Source organism: Silene latifolia, unplaced genomic scaffold (assembly GCF_048544455.1).
Source record: "Silene latifolia isolate original U9 population unplaced genomic scaffold, ASM4854445v1 scaffold_79, whole genome shotgun sequence".
NCBI classification, from domain to species: Eukaryota; Viridiplantae; Streptophyta; class Magnoliopsida; order Caryophyllales; family Caryophyllaceae; genus Silene; species Silene latifolia.
In genome coordinates this window covers 2,518,649-2,533,589 of record NW_027413701.1, presented here as the reverse complement: position 1 = coordinate 2,533,589, position 14,941 = coordinate 2,518,649, and the positions used below count along the sequence as shown (strand labels likewise).

The window sequence follows — 14,941 nt, the reverse complement described above, 5'->3', positions numbered from 1 at the left end:
TACAAGTTATTGAGCTATTTTACAAAGTAATTGAGCTTAAAAATTATTCTGTTAAGCTCAATAACTTTGTATCTTAGCTCGATAATTTTGTTAGTAGAGCTCGATAACTTTATAACAAAGTTCAACTACATAGAATAAGTTGTATATACAACCAGTTGTATAATACATTAACTGGCCAGAAATGCAAACTGTCGGGATAGTCAAACTATAACCCGACCCAAGTCCGATTAGACCCATTCCGTAACCAACTCCATTTCAATATATTTCAATCCAGTTTTTGTGTATGAATCGAATTCATATCCATCCAACTTAGTTCGACAAATTTAGTCAAGCATAATTCCAATTCTGCCACAAAATATGTTGTCAATTTAACGTCACAATTCATAGCCAAAGAAATTTTCTTATTTAATTATCTGGAAATTTTATAGCCGTATTTTGAGTGATTGTGAAATTGATGATTTGGGTAATTCCCTCATTTGATTTTGAATTATTAATTTCCATTATTTGACGCTTTATTTGCTTAATTGATGATCCGGGTAGCTTAGCATTTGAATGTGGATTAATAATTTCAATTAATTGACACTTTATTTGCTTAAATGATGATCATTTGATTGTGGATTAATAATTTCAATTGTTTTGACACTTTATTTGCTTAATTACTCTGCTTGCATGAGATTCTTCTTGTGATTAATAATTTCCATTGTTTGAGAGTTTATTACGGAGTACTTAATTACTACTTGATGCCTGAATAAATCTCAATTCATTCAATTGTGATTAATAATTTCAATTGTTTGAGATTCTTCTTGTGATGCTGCAATTCGTGTTTAAAGCGAAAAGGGGTTACGATCATCTGTCCCATTTTGTGCACCATCTCGTGTTTCACAGGCTTTCCCTTTCTGATAAAAATAAAATAGTGATCAACCGCATGATCTCGTCTTATAGGGAAGGGATTACTTGTTTCAGGGAATGTGCCTTATTTCAGCCTGCAATCCATTTCAGGTAAGAGTATTGTAAAGACCATGAGGCGACCTAAGAAAACTCGTAAACATCAAGGAAAGAAATGTTTAGACAGGATCAGCAGTTTACCTGATGATGTACTTGGTCACATTCTCTCCTTCCTGCCAACAAGGTTTGCTGTGAGCACGAGTATTCTATCAACAAGATGGCGACACCTTTTTACATTGACGACCTGTCTTTCTTTTGATGATGAACCGTGCTTTGGTCATCCAAAAGAAAATGAGAGAATAGAGGCAACTCGAAGGTTTAAGGAGTTTGTTGATAAAGTTGTAGAATTGCACCAAATCTCTCTTATCAAGAAATTTAGCCTAGTTTGTCTTGCCACCTATGATGATTTAATATTGAATCAATGGGTTATTAATGCGGTAGAAAAGGGTGTTCAAGAATTTTATTGGAAGCTGGGTGGCGAGATTGATTGGGTGCTTGATCATGCTGGGTTGTTCATGTGTGAAACATTAGTGAGTCTGAAAATCATAGGTGGTATGTACTATAAAATTCAAATTCCTCTATCGGTATCTTTACCAAAACTGAAGATCCTTCATCTGGATCATGTTTTATTCTTTGATTTTAGTTCAATGGAACGATTGTTTTCTCGTTGTGGGTTGCTTGAAGAATTGACTCTCCGACTTTGCGCGTGCAAGACTGGCGGTAATGCTATTCATTGTACTCGAATACTCAAAGTGCTAACAATAGAAAATTGCTATTTTCTGTTGGGTGAACTGGAGATTGACGCTCCTAATCTCGCATATTTGACTTATAGTTTAAATATTGGAGTGAAAATTGTTCCATACTCATGCTCTTTTGTCAAGGCAGAGTTAAATTTCGAGTGCACTAATGAAGATTCGGTTGATCATGAACGTGAACTCCTAAAAGCCGCTGCCTATAAAGCAACAAAATTACGTTTTGGAATGGACTCGGTACAGGTATATATATGTACTCTAGCCTATATGATATGTATTTTCCATATCTTTGCTACATATTTATTTCTACTTCATGGAGTGCTTCAGCAGATCTCGTAAGTGGCGGGGTAGGGGTATATGCAATAACTGCTACATATTTCTGTTTTATTTTATCATAATTCGTATTCCAAAGCCAAGGAGTAGCATGTCTTTGGCTTCCGTGGAAATGGAAACATACTTTTATCTTTCATAATTATTAGAATATATTGCTCTCTGTACAGCTTCTTAACTTTGGTGATGAAGAGCAAACGCCTGATTTTCATAGCCTGTCAAGTTTACACCTTCGTGATTGTCCTTGTAATGCGTGGGAACATGTGACAAGCTTGCTCGACAAATCTCCGCAACTTGAAACTCTCACCTTTGAATCGGTAAGCGTCAACTAATTATAGCTTTGGAAACTCATAACTAAGACCCATTTTTGTGAGAGGCCATGTTACAGAAGACTTTTGTATAAACAGTTTTTTCATTTTTTTTTCTCACTTCACGAGTTTGTTTACAGGGTATGCCTTGCTGCCTTGATTCAGATGACGAATCTCCGGATTATTGCGACTACTGTTACTCGGGGTCACCTTCAGATATATCTCTGCTCCCTTTTTCATGTTCTGTCAAAGTGATTGAAGTGTTGAGGTTTTGTGGGCATATGGGTTCCCTGTTATTCCTAGGGCATCTTCTTAAAAATGCGAGTATCCTTGAGAGGTTGATCATCTATACAATCCCCGGTACCGATCCATATCAGGAACTGACGATCTGTAAGGACCTGTTGTGGCTTCCAAGGGCTTCAACAGATTGTCATGTAGAAGTGCACGAGGGTAACACAAGAAAAACTATAAATTCTAGTCTTCGTTAAAGATAGAATTCCCTCAATGGCAGTAGAAAATTTCCTTTGTATTGAGGGATATGGACAGGAGAGAAAGAGAGGGGGCCATTTTCCTCGCTCCAACCAAAATCGGAAAGAAAATAGCATTCCCATTTTGTAAAATTTGGACCAGCCATAACTCGGTTTTATCCATGAGGACAACTTTTGCGCGCTTTAGTTTCCTTTCCTCCTTCTCCAATGTATGATCCGTAGAATTAATTCTAATGTATCTATGAGGATCTTACAATTATTAATATGAAGACCGTTTTAACTAATAATCTTGAGTCTACTAAATATAATTTTATTTGTCTAAAGATCAATGGCGATTCCTTGAGTCAAGCAGCGGGGTTGGCGATTTTTACTTGAATTCAAGGTTCGTCATAGCCATCCCTGCTATCAGGGCATTACATCTTTCCCTGGAAAATAATCTACCTCAACAATGAGCCCCACAATTGCTTCATCTGGAACTATGCCTCAAAAACTTGCAAAAATTTAAACACGTCCTCGAAAATTATATCATGCGAATTATAGACTCTAGACGCGGTCTTATACACTAATATAACGCGGAAAATCTATTAGTTAAACTCGTTTAATTGGTTATTGATGATACATTTGTGCAAAGGCTTAATTTTGCAGAGAAATTCTTGGGTACACCGGGTGTACCATGTCATCATACACCCTACTCAATGAGAATATTAGAATTGACTAAATTCTCCATAAATAAAAGAACATAATCTTACTAAAATAAAAATTAAGGCAATTCATTGGCTAGGGTGTACGATATTCTTGTACACCCGGTGCACCTTAGAATTTTTCTAATTTTGCATTGTATTTACGGTAATTATAAGTTCAATTCCGGGGCTAGCTTGATCAATTTTTAAGTTCTGGTATATTATTAGTATAATACCACTAATATTTTAACTTTGTTTTAATTTTCTATGCTCGAACTTCGGGAACGAAGTTTCTTTTAAGGGGGAAAGATCGTAATAACCCATTTATTTTACGGTTTCTTACTTGTTTTTACATGTTAACGTTTAAGAATTTTATTAAACCAAATGTTGGATTTCACGTTTTTATTTTTAATGAAACGAAAGATGATTTATTATATAAAGGGGCCTAAACCCTTATTTGGGTTGTTTTTTTAATATTATTAAAAATAAAAGGGGTAAAAAGATAATTTGTGTATGTAAAAGAATAAAATGCGTATGTGAAAGAGCAATACCCTTGCATTGTATGCTAGGTTGCCGTATGTCCTCACCATCTTCATAAATTCTGCCTCTTGCAATTAGATTTCCCAATTGTTCACTTGACTAAGATCAACTTAGGGCAGTGAGGATCCTCTGTCCCATTTGGTGTTCCATTATGTATGTGCCACACCACTTAGCTTCTAACACCTCAACAAATTAGTATATATATTGTAATATTTTATTTTACCACAAGTGATGTGTCGAAATGTAAGTGGTGTGGCACACACAATGGGACACAAAAGTGGGACAGATGATCTTCACTGAACTTAGGGGACGTTTGGTTAGAGAAAGGGAAAGCAAAATGAAATTAGAAATGGTAAGAGGGAGAAAAGTAAGAGATTTCCTAAAACTTAACTAGTTGTTTGGTTACATCAAGAAAATGAAGTGTGGTGGGTTCTGGTTTGTTTTGGTGTGCGGGTGGTGGTTTAGGTGGGGTGGTTGTGGTGGTGATGGCGATGGCGGCGGTGGTGGCGACAGTGGAGTGGTTATGGTGGTGATGTTGGTGGCGTCATGGCGGTTGTGGCGATGACGTGTTGATGGTGACTACTGTGGTGGGAGTCGCGGTGATAGGTAAATAAGGTGGTTGAAGGGTAATAAGGGTAATAAAATCTTATACTTTGGGGGGTGAGGGGTAAGGAATTAGATGGATTGGGGGTAAGTGAATTTCATTCTCTTTGTTTGTGTCAAACAAACACCAACAAAGGAAATCAATAACTTTATTTTCCTTTCCCTTTCTTATAGACCTCCAACCAAACGCCCCTTTAGTTTTTATCAAACATAATCTCCTAAGCACCACCTTTACCTATTAATCCTTTGTCCCAACTACTTTCTCTTTCTCCTTTAATTTCTTTTGGTTATATCGAGTACTTCCTCTATATTTTGGCCTTGATTTTTATCAGTCCGGTTTACACAATTATGTCCTTGCATCAATACATCAACTTTTGAGGGTTTTTTACCATTAATCTTAGTTCAATTTAAGGTAACACGATTCTACCGTCCCTCAGTATTATTGTTTGGGGTTATATGCTTACGTGTTATTTATTCATGATATAAATACTTGAACTGATTATTTGTAGCGTGATTATTGTTACTCATATTATTTATAATATGCTAGCTATTATACTTTTTTATTGTGTTAAGTAATTGCGAGATGAGTTATTTTCTTGTGCTTGATATTGAGAATGGTTTAGGAATCTGAGATGGAATCGGGTGTAGTTGGCAATATACGAGTGAATTGTTCAGTACTTAATCGAGAGATGGAAAAGAGAATGGTTACATGGATTTGAGTTTTCCAATGAGAGATCAATGATTCACATTAGAATATTGAAAATTGTTACACAAATTATTGAGGTTGAATTATATCGATATTTATCTTTTTGTTTGGTAGTGTATTTTTATTATCGTTCTCTTTGTTCAAGATTCGTGGGTAAGTAGCTTAGAGTTTTACTCTAAGTGTTGAGCACGATTCATTGTTGGAGCTTTGGCAGTATGACATTGAAATTGTTACCGGTATTGAGTTATGGGGCCTTTGAGCCGAGTTATATTTTACGGTCCAGCATGACCATGGTTATTAAGTTATTTGAGTTTGAGATCGATATTTAGATGGAAATATTGTTTTGCGGTTTTATTCCGCCAGTTCACTCACCCCTTGTCTTTGACTTTGGCTCGACAATGAGAATACGATATCTGGTTACTTTGGAGTATTGTTATTTTGGAGTATTATAATACGAGAAGGAGTAATGAGTGGGACGAATCGAGTAATGATCTGACACTTGGTTAATTATTGGATTAGAGAGTGTAGTATATATATTATGGAATTAGAAGGAGTTTGTTAGAGGTTCAGATTAGTTAACGGGGAGTGTTTTTAGTATATTTTGTGCTTATTTTTCTTTTTACGTGAGTGTGTTTACACGCCATGACCAAAACTACGCTGCTTATATTGAGGTATTATGTGTTACTCACTCCCCGGCTGATATGTTTTCTCCCTTTTGGACTACTCATCATGGGGTAGTCCTTTCTGTTTTCTGATTTTATTTTCAGGTGACTTTCGCTGCTGTTCAAAAGGATTTCTTTTCAAGTCAAGAATTTAATTAAAAGACCTTACGGAAGTTTTATTTCATTTTCTATCATTGTATATTTTATTTTAAACATTTGTAATAAGAGACTTTGTATATTAATTATAATATCTCTGTTTTCGTCGAGTTTTATATGTAAAAGTTGATTTTAGTTTAGCCGAAAATAAGGGGTCACTACTACAAATCCAGGCAACTACAACGCCCCATTAACAACGAGTATTCACGAAAATCACAATAGACGTTGTAGAATGTATGGCGCGAATTTTACTAAAATGAATTACAACGGGTATGGTTATAAAAACCGTTGTTATTAGTTTTAACAACGGGTTACACATGCACAACCGTTGTTAATAACATGGCGCAAAATTGACGCAAAGTTAGTGAAAAGTAATCACAACGGTTGATTTTGGAACCCGTTGTTAAAGCTTATTTGACAACGGTTGTTGATTTACACCCGTTGTTAAAACTTATTTGACAACGGTTGTTGTTTAATAACCGTTGTCAATACCTTCCATACTATAAACCACACAAACACAAGTCTGCTGCAGCCACAAAACACAAACCTTAATACACAAACACAGCAGATAAACACAAACACAAAACACACACTTTCTCATCGTCTCTTTCTCTCTTTCTCTCTTTCTCATCGTCGCTTTATCTTCTCGCAGTCACTGTTGATTTCATTGTCTCTTACGTTCTGTAATTATCAGGTTAGTTTCATCGTCATTATTTTCTTTTTCTAATTATTTCATTTCCATGTATGTGTTTTTATCGACCATTATGTTATTTCTTTAAGTATTGTTCGCATAATTAGCTAGTAAAACAAAGAAGAAGCAAGATGAAGAAGCAAGATAAACATAATTAATATATATATATATATATATATATATATATATATATATATATATATATATATATATATATATATATATATTTATTTATAAATACATAAATTAAAAAAAAAATTACATTAATAAAAATGCAATTCTTATATTTTCATAGAGGATCTTATTCTCATCTATCATATCCGTCCTCTCCTCCTTGGCTATTTGGAGATTCCGTTCAAAGATCTCGCTATATCGTCATATAGCCGCAAATCGCAATGCCGCTCCTCCGTCAAGCCATCTTCTTTGGCGTCCTTCAGTACGGATCGATCATCCGCAAGGTAGCTCCTGAAACTTTCCTCAATATGGAGCAACCGGCGGATGAAACTGTTGTTGTTCTCGATCATAGTAAGAGTCTTAAGGATGATATCATTCATTTTGTTGGAGTTTGGAGTTTGTTTTGAAAGATTAAGGAGGGCTAATTTATTTGGAGTTTGTTTTAGCAGTTAGGGTTTGGAGATGTATATATTGAGATAATGGAAATGTTAGTTGAGATAATGCAATGTATTTATACTAAGCAATGTGTGGGTTGAGTTGTTTTTTAATTAATATATATGTTAGGAAGTTGTGCCATAATCATCATCATATCTCTCAATGCTGCTTCAAATCTTATTACTAACCCTTCTCATTCCATATTGTCCGTTCATATGCACAGTGATGGCAGTAATAATACATGCATCGGAATTATAACGGGCCGTAATTATGCATGCATCTAGTAATATTTAATTTAATTTTTTTTTTTTTTTTAAGAACAAACAACAACGGTTATTTATTAAAAAAACCGTTGTCTTTAGTTATAACAACGGTTTTGTATATTACAACCGTTGTTATAACTTTCCCTCCAAAATTGAGTCACACTTTCCACAACGGGTTTTTATACTTAAAACTGTTGTTAATAGTTTTAACAACTGGTGCCTTAAGAAAACCAACCGTTGTTAAAACCTTTTACAACGGACGCTTTAACAACGTCCGCTATTTTATATAACAACGGTTTTTAGCCGTTGTTATAGCCTGTATTTGTAGTAGTGGGTGTTACAATTATTGAGTCGGGTTTGGGTCGGTTCATTGCAATAAAAGTTCAGGTTGTATCGTAAATTTATAATATCATTTCGGATAGTTCCGGTCTTGGCTCACATTTAGCGTGTTCCCGTTCCTATACGAGTCGCACCAAGTCGAGTTAGTTAAAATCAACTACCAATGACTTGTGAACTTTTGATTGATATAAAGGCCTCGACTATAATGCTATATTACGATCCTCTATGAAACCACTCTTTTAAAATCGTCATATTCAATCACATATTCACATGCAATATCAATATGGATAAAAAAAATATCAAATACAACTAGTTTTGAAATCCGTGAAAAATCACGGGTCCGGTGTAGGTTTTCATTATTGATTAATACTTCATGTGTAAACACAAAACTTATTTGAAAGCATGATATTTTTTTTTTTAATTTTGCGTATGATAAAGTAGTTTGTGAATCATGAGATTGAACATATGTAAGTATATATGTAAAACGCTACTCCGTAGACCGTACTCTACTCCCCCTAATTTAAATCTCATTTATTTTTTAAAGCAAATTTACCGAACTCTAAACTTATTCCATAATCCTCCAAACTCCAAATTATTATGTTCATTATACATGCTTTGATATAGCTTGTCAATAGTTGTCATACATCTTACGATGATAAATAATCATTCATGTTAATATAATACATGATAATATCACAGACTCTCAAAAACTCTTTTATACATTAATATAATACACATCGTAGCAATTTCTTTATTTATTTTTTCTCTTGAGGATAAATAAAATAAATTTTTCCTATTTGTGTGGCTGCAATTAAATAATTATAAATACGACCGCTACTTTCATTACCTTTGTTAGTCACTTAGGCTTAACAAATTCACTCAAGTTTAGGACTTGTCAAAACTCCTAAATATTCAAGCATTAACAACAATTCATTTTTATAGGTTATAAATATATATGAGAAATTCAATTTCAGTAAAGATCAATATATAAAATAATGATAATCTTCCAACAAAATAAAACTACAATAAATTTCTACTCTTTTAGAAAAAAAAAATTGTAAATCATTCATTTGAACACTTTACCCTGAAATGAAATTCATTAATACCAAATAAGTTATTGTTTAAATATTCAAACAATCACGACAAGATTAGTAATATAGAATAATTAGAGTTGTCTGAAATCACAAATTTTCTCCCCATAAAATACGTATTTAAAAGATAATATTCACGTTACCAAATGCAAAGGATAGTCATTCTCATAAGCGAGTAAACATGTCGTATTACATTTTCTGTACCACAATTTCATCACCTCTTTTATTTTGGAACTTTGATCAACCATCTTTAGTAGCTTAAGAAAATTACAACATTCATTTGACAAATAGGGAGAAACACAGGGAAATATATATTTATGCATTTGTCAAATATCATGCAATAAGATGAAGTCTTCTCTATAATCACCATATTACGAGATAAATTTTTAATCTTCTTGATAACGCATGCTAACCTGCTTTCGAATTCAACACGAAAATATATAAATTAATCAAATGAAATACTTTAGTAACAATTCCGTACAAATATTAATCTCGAATAAGTCAAATCAGGAGCTTAAGTACCCAATAATATTATTTAGAAATCAATAATCAATGAAATATATAGAAACTATCGTAAAAGTCAAAACCACAAAAGTATAAATTATATGAGACTAGCGGGAAATAAACGCATCGTAAAATCAAACTCAAACTCAAACTCAAAATCAAAATCAAAATAACAAACATTATAAAATATACTATGAGATTAGCAGAAAATGGATGCACCGTATGTTGAAGACCAAACTAAAATCATGATTAGGTAAATGTGGGTTTTTATAAAAGATACGGATGAATAATTTAAGTAACTCTTCATCTCCTCTATTAAAAAAATAAACATAGAATTTAATGAAATTAAGTGACATTTATCTCTCGTTTATACTAGCACATGAATTCAGTAAAGAATTATCTTCTTAATCAAGCACATCATAATATATGGGGTATTAGAAGTGATTATAATAATACTACTTGAAGTAACTCTTCATTTCCTCTATTAAAAAACATAGAACTTAATGAGATTAATTAAACATCTATCCCATTTACATAAATTCAGTAATGAATTCTCTTCTTAATCAAGCACATCATAGTATATGGAGTATTTGAAGTGATTGTAGCAATGTCACATGTCGTATTAGAATGCTCAAGTTAGGTTTTTTATGTTATTGTATAGATTATAGAGTACTCGTATATGAAAATTGATAAATCTTAATAAAACTTATAGTTCGGATGATTTCTGTAAAATAACTAATAAATATTTGATTAGAATTGAAATTTTGAAGCATTTAAGTATTTTTTTATGTTGCAGACAAAGCTGCTACGTGAGGTGAAGGAGCGGTGGCTTTGATCCTTTTTTTTGCTTTTATGCTTTTGTTTTCTGTACCATACAATAATGTTGCTAAACGGGCGAGTAAAAAACAATAATTCATTTATCATGGCCATTTGTTTACCTTTATTTTTGGCATAAAAGTTAAGGAGAGGGGAGGGAACCTCTTGGGAATAGAGCTGACAAATGGGTCAAGCGAGTTGTATTCGGGTCAGGTCAGCTCGACTCGGTTCAAATTCGGGTTTGTTGGCTTCGGGCCGGGTTATTTCGGATTCGGGTCTACTTTATATTATCAAGTTATTCAGGGATAATAATCAGTATGCAACATCAAACATTAGGGTCAGGTATAGTGGATCAGGTCAATTCGAGTTTCGGGTCAAGCCCGAATCTTGAGTTTGAGTGTCGGGTCGAGTACGAGTCATGTTATTTAGGTAAGGTCTACTTGGGAATGGTATTGTTAAATGCAAGTGGATAATAAGTTAAATGACAAGTGAATAATAAGTTCTGTGAATGGTCAAATTATATTTTATAATATTCTGGGTTTTTCTATGATGTACCCCTGTATTTTTCCGGATTCTACAATACACTCTCGCCTTTTCAAAATCACACCAAATACCCCTAAACTCAGTAAATTGTTCAACAAATACCCTAAATGCTAAAATTTTACAATTTTAAATATAATATTTGGGCGGTTTTAGTTGATTACTCATCTAGAATACGCAGAGCAATCAATATAAATCTTATTTTTATTCATCAATGTACAATTTTTGTGACAATATTAACCATTAAAAACACGAATTTGGATATTTGGGGTTTATTAGGAACGAATCTGGGAGTTTAGGGGTATATGAGATGTTTCTTCAAAATCGAGGGCATATGCTAGAATTTGAGAAAACACGAGGTACACCCTAGAATATCCCTAATATTCTTAATATAGAAAGGTAAACAAATACTCACACAGTAGGTCTTGTTTAAGACGGACACTATCGTCTTAAGGTCAAAACAGGTCAAATACTACCAATAGGTGGTAATGAAGACAACTTTTAACATATGGTATATTTAATTTGTCTTAAACTTAAAACGGATATTAACGTCTTAACCTAAATGACCCAACTGCTCTGCTTGACTCAACGATTTATTTACGTTTCGTTCGTTTATACTCCGTACAACAATTATGCCACTGCCAACTACCAAAGTACCAAGTATATAAAACTTGGCTTTACCATTTCCATTTTCTTCATTTATTTCAAGGTCACAAAAATCTTCCAACTTGAGTGTGCTGTGTGCCACTACCAAGGTAATTCCAGTTTTTGCTCTTTTTTTTTTTTATTTTCTGCAAATTCATTCTCATATTTTGAGTATTAATGTTATTGGGTACAATATGTGATTGTTAAATTCATGATTTGGATTGTTTAGCATTTGATTTTGGATTAATAATTTCAATTGTTCTAGAGTTTATTTGCTTAATTAATGATCTGGGTTGTGATTTGAGTTTATGAATTATGTGGGTATGCTACTTGAACCCTCAATTAATTTCAGTAATTAGGTATTAAATGCTGAAATTCGTTCATCATCATGCTTCTTGGCAACTAAGTTGGGGACGGAAATGCTGGAATTCGAGATCCTTTGTCCTGTTTCGTGTGTTTTAGACTTCTAGTAGACGAGATTCATTCGTATTATAATTGCTTCTTGTTGGGAATGAGTATCAAACCCTTGTTTCAAAAGTCCGGAATGGGCGGGGAAAGAGAATAATATCTCGTAAAGTTCTATAAATCAATGTACATTAGTAGCATAGTTATCTCTTCATTCAGCCTTAATTGCATTTCAGGTACAGTTTCGTAAAAAACTATGACACCACCAATGAAATCGATAAGTGAGAGTTGTTTGGATAGGATCAGCAGTTTACCCGATGATGTACTTGGTCATGTGCTCTCGTTTCTGCCAACAAGGTTTGCTGTCAGTACAAGTATTCTATCAACGAGATGGCGACACCTTTTCACTTTGACAACTTGTCTTTCTTTTGAAGATGAAATATTTTCTGGACCTAAGGAAAAAAATGAGATAATTGAAGCGGCTCAAAGGTTTAAGGAGTTTACTGATAAAGTTTTGGAATTGCACCAAATCTCACCCATCATGAAGTTTAGTCTAGTGTGTACAGGCACCTATGATAATTCAGATTTGAATCGATGGGTTAGTAATGCGTTAAAAAAGGGTGTTCAAGAACTTCATTACGAGTTTTCTAATATGATCGACTGTATGCCTGATGGCTTTTTCACGTGTGAAACATTAGTGAGATTGAACTTCAAAAGAAAAGGTTATGTGCACAATTGCATTGAAATTCCTCTATCACCCAGGTTGCCAAAACTCAAGATTCTTCATCTGGGTAACATCATCTTCTTTGATTTTAATTCGATGGAGAGATTGTTTTCTAGCTGTGAATTGCTTCAGAAATTGACCCTTGAATGTTGTCAGTGTGGCACTGATGGTCATGCCACTTATCGCACTGGATTACTGAAAGTGCTTACAATAAGACGTTGCTCTTTTGACCGGGGTACATTTGAGATTGACGCCCCTAATTTGGCACACTTAGAATACAGCTTAAATACTGGCGTGAAAATTGTTCCATCATGGAAAAACTCGTGCAGTGCATATGATGATTTGGATGCTAAGGTAGATCTACCCAAGTATGAGCATGAGCTTCTAACAGCCGCTACCTCTAAAGCCACTCAATTACGCTTTAAAATGTACACTCTAGAGGTATGTATATTTGTATTCCCTTATTTTGTACTTATTACGAGAGGGTTACCGATTGGATGTTACCCTTATGGCCTTATGTCAACAGCCACTTCAATGACCCATTTTATTTTATTCGATCATAATTCTCCCCCAATTTGCGGAAGCCCTTGAGGTACTGAGGTGGTGGTGTTCTATAGTACGGGGACAGATAATAAAGAGTCTTTAATTTTAGTTGATAGGGATGGAATCATATTTTCATTGTTCATAGTATATGAGTACGGTTCTTTTCTTCATTGTACAGCTTCTTTTTAAACTCGATGAAGACGAGCATATGCCTGAGTTTCCTAGCTTGTCAAGTGTACAAGTCCGTCTCTATCCTTATTATGTGCGAGAATATGCGACGCGCTTGATTGGCAAATCTCCTCAACTTGAAACTGTCTTCTTTGAATCGGTTAGCATCAAATAATAATAGCTTTTGTTTTTTCATAGACAACACAAGTTCTTGTGAGAGATCACATTACACTAGAGCGTGTATGCAACTGTTTTGTTTTCTTCGGTTTTCTGACTTGGGGAATTTGTGTTCCAGTGCTTTCTTGACTGTCCTAATTGTTCAGACTATTACACTTCGGAGAACTGCTGCAGCGAATGCGGCCAGTGCTCGCTGTTACCGTCAGATATACCTCAAGTCCCTTTTTCATGTCACATCCAAGTGATTGAAGTGCACAAATTTTGTGGGCATGATTCGGCTTCACGGTCACTTATGGAGCATCTTCTCACAAATGCGAGTCGCTTGAAGAGGTTGATCGTCCATATTCTCTCTGGTTGCGATTTGGAGAGGGATCTGGAGATCAGTAAGTACCTGTTGATGCTTCCAAGGGCTTCAATAGACTGCCATGTAGAAATTAAATTTGGTAGCGGGAACACCACCTTAACTTCTATTCCAGCTCAAAGATAGAATTTGATCATTTATATCGATCGATTTGGAAGGAAAGAAAGGTCACAATTTTCCTTGTCCGGAGAATATGGAAGATGGTGAAGTGGAAGGATTTACTACTACGAATCAAAATCAGAAGGATATTAGGAAGAAATGGCATTCCTCTTATCTTGTTATATAGTTGGACACCTATAAGTTCATAAAATGACTATTCTATGTTATCTATTATGATCATTGTGATTGAAGGAATTCAACACCCATGTAATGTTGGAGAGGAATCCACTCTCTTTTCCGATGCTAGAACTCGACTTTGTACCTTCTACCATGTATGTATGACCCTGATGAAAGATGTGTGACAGTCTTTTGTTTCTAATTTTTTTAGTTTTAATTGGCGACCTTTTAACAAGTTGAGTATTTATTTTCACTGTTTTAGCCACGATTTCACCGTCCCTATTGGTTCTGTTTTTGTCATACTTTACAATGACTTCACACAAATACTTCTGACTAATTTCGCATAATTTTATAAATTTATGTACGAGTACTTTAGAAGGGAAGGGGATGAGAACGAGATGGATGGAAAGAGAGGCGGCATGTTATTTTGCTCCTACTTCCTTTGTTCTAGTCATTAGTATTTTGTCTTCGATCAAAATACCCTTCACAAATAATAAAAAAATAATAGAAATGAATGAGTCAGAGGAAATTAAGTATTTCCCCAAACAAAGTAATTTGTTTATGCCGATCGCTCCTCTCCACTCACTTTCCATGACAATAAAAAGAAATTAAGAAGAAG

At 34.3% G+C, this 14,941-nt stretch overlaps 2 protein-coding genes across 4 annotated transcripts; both read left to right on the top strand.

The window, feature by feature from the left end:
* Positions 1 to 190: 190 nt before the first annotated feature.
* On the top strand, positions 191 to 3,085 carry LOC141640370 (F-box protein At4g22280-like). Of its 2 annotated transcripts, none has more exons than XM_074449174.1 (4): positions 191 to 463; positions 1,000 to 1,940; positions 2,198 to 2,344; positions 2,476 to 3,085. In XM_074449174.1, exons 2-4 carry the CDS (start codon positions 1,020 to 1,022, stop codon positions 2,821 to 2,823), a joined length of 1,416 nt encoding a protein of 471 aa, XP_074305275.1. In that variant the 5' UTR covers positions 191 to 463; positions 1,000 to 1,019; the 3' UTR covers positions 2,824 to 3,085. The 2 variants fall into 2 exon arrangements, with proteins under 2 accessions (XP_074305275.1, XP_074305276.1); XM_074449175.1 differs by having other exon boundaries at positions 239 to 463; positions 964 to 1,940.
* An 8,535-nt stretch (positions 3,086 to 11,620) lies between these two features.
* LOC141640447 (F-box protein At4g22280-like) lies at positions 11,621 to 14,539 on the top strand. Of its 2 annotated transcripts, XM_074449251.1 has the most exons (4): positions 11,623 to 11,778; positions 12,310 to 13,238; positions 13,519 to 13,668; positions 13,804 to 14,539. In XM_074449251.1, the coding sequence occupies exons 2-4, from the start codon at positions 12,330 to 12,332 to the stop codon at positions 14,170 to 14,172; spliced, it is 1,428 nt and encodes a 475-aa protein (XP_074305352.1). In that variant the 5' UTR covers positions 11,623 to 11,778; positions 12,310 to 12,329; the 3' UTR covers positions 14,173 to 14,539. The 2 variants fall into 2 exon arrangements, with proteins under 2 accessions (XP_074305353.1, XP_074305352.1); XM_074449252.1 differs by lacking the exon at positions 13,519 to 13,668 and having other exon boundaries at positions 11,621 to 11,778.
* Positions 14,540 to 14,941: the final 402 nt, after the last annotated feature.